Here is a 10,337-nt window from a genome sequence, read left to right on the forward strand (position 1 = left end):
TGGGTGGCCTGTGTCGCAATCTGCATCGATTGAGTTGGTTCCTGTCCACCTACAACACTATCTGCTCGCTCTGCACGAGCAGTAGTCTTATGAGCTCGCCGGAGATGCGACGTTCCTCCACGTGATCCTGGCCCTCCACCACGCCGTCGTGCTCGCTGCGCCGGAGCTTGTTGATCAACAATTTCGAATTGAGATGGATCACGTCGAGTTGCATCAGCAGGTGCACGAGCACGGCCACGGGTTGATTGACGAGGTGCAGCAGGGCCCGTTGGCCTGCCTTTACGACGCTGTACAATTGCCGGAGCCTCGATGAGGAGGAGAGGATCGATAGGAAGGTTTACCTCGTTTGGAACGGGACGATTGAACCACCAGTGCTGATGAACATCCTCCAGGACAACAGTATACGTAGATGTCGCTGTAGCGTGCAGTTTTCGGTGTATTCATAGTGTTGAGGTGATGATGTAGAGGAAGTGGTGTTGATGCATCGAGAGTAAGTGCGCAGGTAATGTAAATTCGAATTGAGCACGAGCGGGCAAGCGGGTGAGTTTGATTGGTGGAACAATATTTATACGGGCCGGAGCTAGGCCTAATATAGGGGGGGTGACACGCAGAGAAAAGGGGGGTAATACGCAAAGAAAGGGGGGGTGATAACTAAGGTGCTCTAATTTTAAAGCGCACGCCACCTAATTAGGTGGAAGTCGTGGCGCCTGTCTTAGCGTATAGGAAACGCGTCCGCTTTAGCGCCTTTTAGCCTTTCCTTTATAAGCGCTTTAACAATAAAAACAATACTATTATTTACTACTATACTGCTGCTAATTATACTGCCGCCGATTAAATTTACTACAACCTTACTTCTATTATCCTTTTCTACTGCTATTTATATATATATATACACGCGCTATTTACTAATTTTACACGCCTTAAATACCTATCTAAGCTATACGCTGCGTGAATAAAGGTGCGCCCCTACTATTATAGCCGGTATAAAATTACTAATATTCTTTATTTTTAGAGCGCTCCGTCTAGCCCTAAAATACTAATCCTACTCCTTATTATATTATAGACAACTTAGGCTTTTATTATTACCTGCTTAATAGAAAAAATCTAGCAACTATTAGCAACTTTAAATTTATTTAAGCCTTTAAGAAATATCCTGTTATCTATAATAAAGGAATAAATATTATATTATAGTAACTACCTGTAACACCTTACCTACTACAATTTGCCGATTACGTGTCTAGATTATATAGCTTCGTCACCTAATCTCGCACGGAACTCGTAAGCTCGCGCTATGCGCACGTCCCACCGCTATATCTTCTTCGCCGGCGCTTTTAATTTCCCGTTCCTTATACAACGTCTTAAACCTCCACGTAATACTGTATATAGCACCTAATTAATACTTTTATCTAAGCCTTATACCTTTGCTTATAGTATTATTATAATATTATATTATATTAACCCTTACTACTATAGCAACCCTAAATAACTCCGCTATAATATTCCTGGAGCTAGTTACTTCTATAAAGGAATAGCTTGCCGCTGCGCAGTCCTTTTTTACAGGAGCCCTATAGAACTAATAAACCTTTTTTACTAAAGCTCTATTAGCTTAGAACCGGGTAATAAAATTTCTATAAAAAGAAATATTAATAATCCGGTCTAAATCCTCCCCTTCTACACTACCTGCGCCCGACTAATAATCTGTAGAAAATCCTAATCTCGAATTAAATAATAGCTTAAGGCCTGCCACCTATATAACACGTATACAGACCCTAACTATTAGGATTACACCCCCTTTCTCTCCTAAAGCTTCCCTAATACACCCTGCCCTATCTGCTATAAAGTCTAATTAACTACCTAACTCTTCTTTATTTACCGGCCGATAAAAAGACCTTCCTATATTTATCCGGAAACTATAATATAAACTAGAAGGAAACGCAGACTAATACCTAACTAAACAATCCTGCCTTTTCTATACCTATTCCCGACTAGAACGCAACCTGTTAATACTAATAGATCCCTTAATAGATTATAATATATATATAGTTAAATAATTTATCTAGTTTCTATAAGCTATATATAGTAATCTAAATAAGAAGTTTATAGCTCTAAGCAAACTTAACTTATTAAAATAGGAAAAACGCGCTTTTATATCCTACTTTGCTAAATTCTAATGCTTTACTACAGATATAGGTTTAAATAAGATTAGCTTAATTACTTAACTTTACTATTTGCTTTCTAATAAACTATATAGGGCTATAGTTGGCGTATATATTCTAAGTAACCTAAATAACTACGCTAATTAGATCTCGGCGTATAATAATAACCTGTAATTCCTGCCTAGCCGTTCCTCCCGCTATTACGCTCCGCTATATAAGGATTTAAATATAATAGAAATTAATACATCTAGATACGCACCGGCTGGCTCCGCCGAATAAAATAAACGCCGCTAAAAGGGCCTCTGCTTTAAATGCGGCAAATATAGCTATATCTTCTATAACTATTCTATTCTCTTACCCTAAGTCTAATTATCTAGCCTAGATAAGTTCCTAAGCTTACAGCCATATATATATACGCAAGCAGCTAACTTAACCTAATCTTTACCTATACGCTGTTCCTCTATATCTATAAATTTATCTTCTAACTCTAAATAATTAAAAAATAGACACTTATCCTATGCAAAGAAATAATTAAAAGCTTAGTCCCGGGCCTAAGTTACCCCCCGGGACTATTCTAACCCCGGATTTCTATAAATCTATTTAAAGAACCTGTAGTTAACTCCTAGAAATAATAGATTTTTACCCTATTTTCCCTGTAGTAAGGTTCTATATAATTGGATGCCTAAGCCCTAATTAACAGCAGGGCTACCGGTATAGGTTATATTTACAGATTTCTGGCGTGCGTATAGAACCTTTATTTTAACCTGCTACTAATTATTTTACGCCTAACTGGATTTAATAGAAAATAACTAAAAAAAGGAAAAATTACGCACTCTATACGCGTAACCCTCCGCTACCTAAACTATATAGAACTAATCCGTCTCTATATACTAGAGATTGGAAAATATAACCTAATACTAGGATAACTATAGCTGTATAAGCACCGCGTTAGAATTAATTATAATAACTAACGGCTGCTCTTCCGCTTCTTCTATTACTAGGCTTATTGCCTATATAAACCTGTTAATATATTCTAATATAATAATAATAAAAACCTGTATTAAAAAGCTTCTAATAAAGCACCTTATTTAATAACTAAATACTTCTATTCCTAATAGTTAAGCCTATATATATAACACTAATATAACTACTAGCTTTCTAAGATAAACCGCCAGCTAAATAAACCTAAACCTAAACCTAAACCTAAACCTAAACCTAAATCTAAACCGGATCCTAATATAGAGCTTAACGCTAAACTAGATATCTACCTGCTTAAAGTAGAAATATTAACCTAATTAGTCTAATAACCTAATTATAAAATCTTTACTATTACTATTACCGATATTAATAAGGCCTTAGCTAAGAAAAAGTACACTAACCTAGTAATAAAAGTCCCTGTGGAATATTACTAGTTTTTAAAGAACTTTTCCTGTTAAAAGGCTAATAAGTTACCTAAACACCGCTTATACGATTATAAAATTATTCTAGAAAAAAGGAAATAGTATAGATTCGGCCCGCTGTATAGTATATCGCAGAACGAACTAAAGGTGCTTTAAAAGTACCTTAATAACAATCTCGCAAAAGGATTTATTCGCGCTAGCTTATTACCTGTTGCTTCTCCTGTTATCTTTATTAAAAAACCTAAAAAAGGCTTCTAATTTTGCGTTAATTACTAAGCACTAAATATAGTAATAATTAAAAACTATTACCTAATTCTATTAATCTAAGAAATACTAGCCCGACTTAGTAAAGCTAAGTATTATACTAAGCTTAATATTATCTCGGCGTTTAATCGCCTATAAATTGCGAAAGGAGACGAATAGCTAATAGCCTTCCGGACACGATACGGCCTATTTAAATACCTAGTTATGCCCTTTGGACTAGCTAACGCCCCTAGTATATTCCAGTACTATATAAATAATATACTCCGCCTATACCTAGGTATATTCTATACTATATATATTAATAATATCCTAATATACAGCGAAAGCTTTAAGGAACACTAATACTATATAAAACTGGTTCTTAAGGCCTTAAAAGATATAGGACTGTAACTTAATATTAATAAATACAAATTCTACTAAAGCAGCGTTACTTACCTAGGGTATATAATATTAACTAATAGAATTAGTATAGACCTTAACAAGATTAATAATATCTATAACTAGGAGACTTCTTATAATATAAAGGATATATAAGCTTTTATAGGATTTGCCAACTTCTACTAATAATTTATTTACAACTTTTTTAGCTTAGTTGCACCTTTTATTGCTTTTATAAAGAAGGGCGTATAATTCTAATTTAATAACCCCTATAAAAAAGCGTTTAAATATCTAAAAATAGCTTTTATAACTGCCCTAATTCTCCGCCACTTTAACCCGGATCTACTAATAACCCTTAAAGCCAACTTATCTAATTATATAAACGCCGGAATCTTATTATAGATAGATAAATAAGGAGTTCTAAAACCTATAGCCTACTTTTCTAAGCAGCTAAACCTAGCCGAATATAACTATAAGATTTATAATAACAAACTCCTAGTAATTATCTAATGCTTTAAATAGTGGCGCCTAGAACTAAAAGGTGCTGCACTTTTAATCTAGGTTCTTAGCAATTATAAAAACCTGCAGTACTTTACTACTATAAAACAGCTTAGCTACTAATAGGCCCGCTGGGCGGAATACCTATCTTATTTTAACTTTATAATTATATACTAACCTGGTAAGTTTAGAGAAAAGCTAGATGCTTTAACTTACTATACGCAGGATATACCCGCACAGGAAGAAGCCTAAGCCGCCCGAAACTAGACTCTACTGCGCCCTAAGCTATTCACCGAGTTAAACCTTATAAAAACTAATCGCATAATTTAAGAAATTATTAAGGAAGAATACCCTAATAATAAATTTATATAAGAAGTCCTAGAGTTAATATAATCTAGAACCCGATATTTAAAAAAGATTACCCTAAGCAAATACAAAGTCCGCAATAGTAAACTATTCTACCGCAATTACTTAGCAATTCCTAACTATAATAAATTAAAGATTAAGCTTTTTTAATATATATATAATTCACCTATAGGTAGTTACCTAGGCCGCGGAAAAACTCTTAAAATCCTCTAGAGAGAATACTATATTACAACCCGTAATACGAACAACCCGAGCGCAGAGGCACTCGCGGAAACAAGCAAGCAGATAAGACTAATTACGCAGAACTAGGTTACGGGACTAAGGGGGTTACGTGTAGGACGCATAGGGATCCTGGATTCCCCCACAGACTGTTAGTAGATAGGAACGATCTAAGAATAGGACATCACGAGGACAGGGTCACGTGATGGCTCGTTAAGCTCGCAGAGAGAAGTAAGCATAGAGCCGAGCGAGCGCTTATCGGGCTTAAGGCGCTCGAGGGCTACGAGCTCTAAAAGCAGAACGAGCAAACGGATTTTATAGGACGGACTTCTCGTATATAAGAACGCTCCTTTATATAAATAGGAACCTCGTGTTTAACTTAAAACTTTAATACTACCTATTAGAAGTAATAACCCCGTCTTATACCTAAGATTAATCTTACCTCACCTTTTAAAGACTATTGCACCCCGACAACAACTTGCCTATACCCTGCCTTAGTATATAATACTTAAAAGGTATAGAAAAAACGACCCGTTATATACTACTAGCCCTAGATATTTAAGATAATCTGTTAATATATAGCCTATTGCTACACCTATTACTGTATAAAGGCTTTAAAAAAAAGTATAATAGATTCCTAAAGCTATTACTAGTTCTACTGCGTTACTAGCAAAATATCTCTATTAATTTTATTATAGATTTACCTAAATCCTAAGGCTGCACTAATATTATAGTTATAGTAGACCGCCTAAGTAAGTACTAATATATTATTTCTTATAAAATAATTATAGCTTAAGCTACTGCTAACCTGTTCTACTAATATATTTAGGTGTATTACAGCCTTCCTAATATATGCGTTTCCGACTAAGAATTATAGTTTATTTCTATATTTTAGGATAAGCTATATAAATAACTATAAATTAAAGCCTAACTATTATTAGCTTTCTATTCTAAAATAGATAGTTAAACGGAAAAGGCAAATTCTATACTAAAATAAGCCCTCTATACCTATACAAATTACCAGTAAAATAACTAGGTAACCTGGTTGCTATTAGCCTAATTTAAAGCAAATAATATAAGATCTAAATTAACTATACTAATACTGTTTATCGCTATTACAGGATAGAATCCTTAAATAGGTTTTAAACCCCCTATAGGAATACAGCGCCCTACCTACTAAATACTATAAGCCTGTAAGGCTAATTAGATAATTAATAAGATAACTAATATTAAACAGTTTATCTATAAAGAGATAACCTGGGCATAAGCAATATAAGAAAAGTTTACTAACCGCCGGCGCACCGGTGCACTATTTTACTGTATTAGTAATAAAGTTTAGCTAAACGCCCGGAATATCTATATAAAACAAAAGTCTAAAAAGCTTAACTAGAAAAACCTTAGAAAGTTTCTAATTATATAAGTAGTTTTACTATACGCCTATCGATTAGGCTTACCTAATATAATAAAGATCTATCCTATCTTCTATATCTCCCTTCTAAGGTCGGCCGCCCCGCTATCGGATTACCTTCCTAGCTAAGAAAACTTTCCTCCTAAACCTGTTAAGGTTAATAGCGAACCGGAATACTATATTAACTATATTAAAGACCTCTGCTTTAACCGGCGCCGGAAGCAATATAAATACCTTATTAAATAGACTAGCTATAATAAGTTATCTTAGGAGCCTGCCTTAGAGCTTAAAGATATAACAGCTGCCGCTAATTATTATCGCCGGCACCTTAATATACCCGAACCACTTAATATATAATTATATAATTATAAGGGCCCTATATAGAAGGCTTCTGCTAACTACTCTAGGGCTATATAATACAACTTTAACGCCTAAGAGACTTAGGTTTAGGAAAGGGGTACTGTTACAGTAACTACCTGTAACACCTTACCCACTATAATTTGCCGATTGCGTGTTTAGATTATATAGCTTCGTTACCTAATCTCGCACGGAACTTGTAAGCTCGCGCTATGCGCACGTCCCGCCGCCATATTTTCTTCGCCGGCGCTCCTAATTTCCCGTTCCTTACACAACGTCTTAAACCTCCACGTAATACTGTATATAGCACCTAATTAATACTTCTATCTAAGCCTTATACCTCTGCTTATAGCATTATTATAATATATTATAAGGATTATAAAAACTACGGCTATAAAAATAGGCTTTAAAGTTCTAGAGTAGAAAGCTTTAGCTATAAAATACGTCTACAAATATTCTAATAGATAGATATAACTACCGCAAGTCTATTAAAGTTTTATTGCAGAAGGCAAGGGCTATATTATTATAGAATTTATTAATAGAAGTTGTTTAGATAAAGTTCTATAGAGGAACCGCCCTGTTTAAAAATAATAAAATATTATCTACTAAGTTATAGAAGCTCTTCTTTCTCTCTAAAATATATAAGGCAATAGCCCTGGCCTAATTAGACTAGGAATTCCTACCGGCAGACTTTTTACTATTTATAGTGCTAGCACAGTGTTTATAACAGTAGCTAATATAGAGTAATAGTTTAATAGGAAGCTGGATATATATAGAAACAGGAATATTTAAGGCAAATTTAAAAATCTAGTAATATATTATATAGATATTAGTTTAAGAAACCTAATACTAGATAAAACTAGGAAACTATAAATCCTTAACTAGGCTTAGGCTAGCTTCTTCCTACTAGAATTTAAAAAGGCAGGTCTTCTATATAGAAGAGTAGATTACCCTAATTTTAAATTTATTTAGGAACTTCTATATAAGCTTAAACTTCTAGGTTAGAATAATACGCTATTAGCCCTGCTGCTATACGTATATTAGGTTAATAATAGCCCCTTTTAAGGTTTACACTTTATATAAAAAGTGTTAGGTTCGTGGCTAGAAAAGGGTTGTATTGCTATTAATAAGGTTGTATAGAAAGGAGAAAGGCTCCGGCCACAGGCCTGCTATATAGTTAAGCGCGCGCCAGTAGAACCCCGGGCGCCGGCAGAACTCCGGGCGCCGGAAGAACCCTTGGCCCGGGATCACGTGACGTCTATATATATAATAATCCGAGGCCTTAATAACTACTAAGAGAATGCTAAGAAACGACGTAATATATGCCCTTTTTTTAAAAACTAAGCTTTTATAAAAATATAAACGTAAAAAAGACTTACTATATAAACTTATATAGTAGACAGCTAATATAGGCGTATTATAATAATATAGTAATATTCCGGTAGTTCTAAGTAGGTAGTGTCTAGTTTTTTAGTTTAATAAAATAAGTAGGTGGTTTAGGTTTCTATAGGTTATAGTAGTAGAAATTAAAAACTTTATAAAGGCAGCCTTTAATATTTTTAGATAGTTGCTAGTATCTATATAGCCTTATATTGCTAATATAGTAGACCTTATACTATATATTATTATTTTAAATTTATAAGTTAACTATTTAGGTAACTATCTATTTTTTAATAGGCTTATTATTATTATTGCATTATATTAGCTCGGGCGGTGGTGTAGGTTTAGGCCGGTCCTGGCCCTTAATTAGCTTAGAAGTATTAAGCCGGAGCAGTAATAGGTGGAAGATGTTATATATTTTAGTGTCGGACAGCAGGTCTAATTAGAAAGCTGCGCCGCGATTAATAACCTTATTAACACGGAAAGGGCCAATAAACTTATTATTAAGCGCCTTTTTAGCGCGGTCCAGCTTAATATTCTTTATATTAAGCCAGACTATATTATTAATATATATATCTGCCGCAGTATTATAGTAGTAGTTAGCTTAGTAAGCTTATTTCTTTTAAGCCTATATAATACAGTTCTATAGGTAGACCTTAATATTCTTAAGGTGTTAAGTAAGGTTATTAGCTAGTTCGCGTTTAACCTCCCTGTTTTTGGAAATCTTCTTACTATTAGCTAGAGGCAGTTCCAACTCTAAGCGTGGATTATAGCCGTAATTAGCAAAAAAAGGGGACAGGCCTGTTATAGCTAAAACGTAGGTATTAGCAACTAGTTCTGCGGAGGGCAGTAAGTTATACTAGTTGTTTTATATATACTATATATAAGCCTATAGGTACTTTTTTATATTAGTATTAGCAATTTCTATCTAACTATCTATTTCTAGGTGGAAGGCGGTGGATATATTAAGTAATAATTATAACTAATAATAGAGGTGCCGCTAGAACTTAGAGGTGAATTATATACCTAAGTTACTAGTAATAGATGCTAGCAGGCCGTAGAGCCGGTATATCTATTAGAAATAGACTTCTGCAAGCTTATCTACTTCTAGTAAAGTAATAGTAAGAAAGTAATATTTTTTTAAAAGTTAATTAATTATAATAAGTATATAACAATACTTATAGCTATAATATTTGCAGATAGGCAGGTCTATAATATAGTCTATAGCAATATTACGCCAGTAATAAAGTAGGACAGGCAGAGGCCGTAGGAAACCTTACTTAGCAAAGTTAAATAGCTTAATATTATAGCAGCGTTGGCAGGCGTTAATATATATTATAATTAATTTAGTAAACTATAGCTAGTAGTAGCTAGGTTATATATACTAAAGGTAATTGGCGTATTCTCTATACCCTGCGCTGGTATAATTATAACCTAGCTATATAATTCTAAGTTAAAGAGCGGCTAATTAAGGAACAAATAATTGTCTGGAGTTTTTATAGTATACCTATAGCCTGCTGTTTATAACTTCTAGCTTACTTATAGATAGTTATACGCGCTTATTCCTTAGGATATTATATAGTAGTTTGCGGTTGCCGTGCTGCTTTAATACTATAATCCGATATATAAAATAAGTTAGTAAAGTATTATTAACACTGCTGCTATTATTAAAAGCAGCCTTATCTATATTATAGGCTTCCTTAATAAGTTTATAAAGGGGCTTATTATAGTTAGCTTCTATAATACCTATAGCATAGAGGTAGAGGTTTTTAGATATTTTAGTAGTAAGGTTCTTTATTTTAATTACGGTTTGCTATTAGAATAGAAAGCGTTTGTTATTATTAGACTGCAGAAGATTTTAGCTTCGGCGTGTAAGGCTATCGGGCTTAGCCCTAAGGCGGCCGGGACGGT

The 10,337-nt window shown here is 34.2% G+C and overlaps 1 protein-coding gene across 1 annotated transcript in view; it reads right to left on the bottom strand.

Annotated features, from left to right (window-relative positions):
- BDZ99DRAFT_475739 (uncharacterized protein) overlaps positions 1-444 on the bottom strand; it is a gene marked incomplete at both ends in the record, with an annotated part of 954 nt that extends 510 nt beyond the window's left edge. Inside the window, 2 exons of the mRNA XM_033722013.1 lie at positions 54-374; positions 406-444. Coding sequence (XP_033577827.1) covers positions 54-374; positions 406-444 — 360 coding nt within the window. The remainder of the gene's footprint in view (positions 1-53; positions 375-405) is intronic.
- Between the last annotated feature and the right edge of the window lie 9,893 nt (positions 445-10,337).

Source organism: Mytilinidion resinicola (genome assembly GCF_010093595.1).
Source record: "Mytilinidion resinicola strain CBS 304.34 unplaced genomic scaffold BDZ99scaffold_8, whole genome shotgun sequence".
Classification (NCBI taxonomy): domain Eukaryota; kingdom Fungi; phylum Ascomycota; class Dothideomycetes; order Mytilinidiales; family Mytilinidiaceae; genus Mytilinidion; species Mytilinidion resinicola.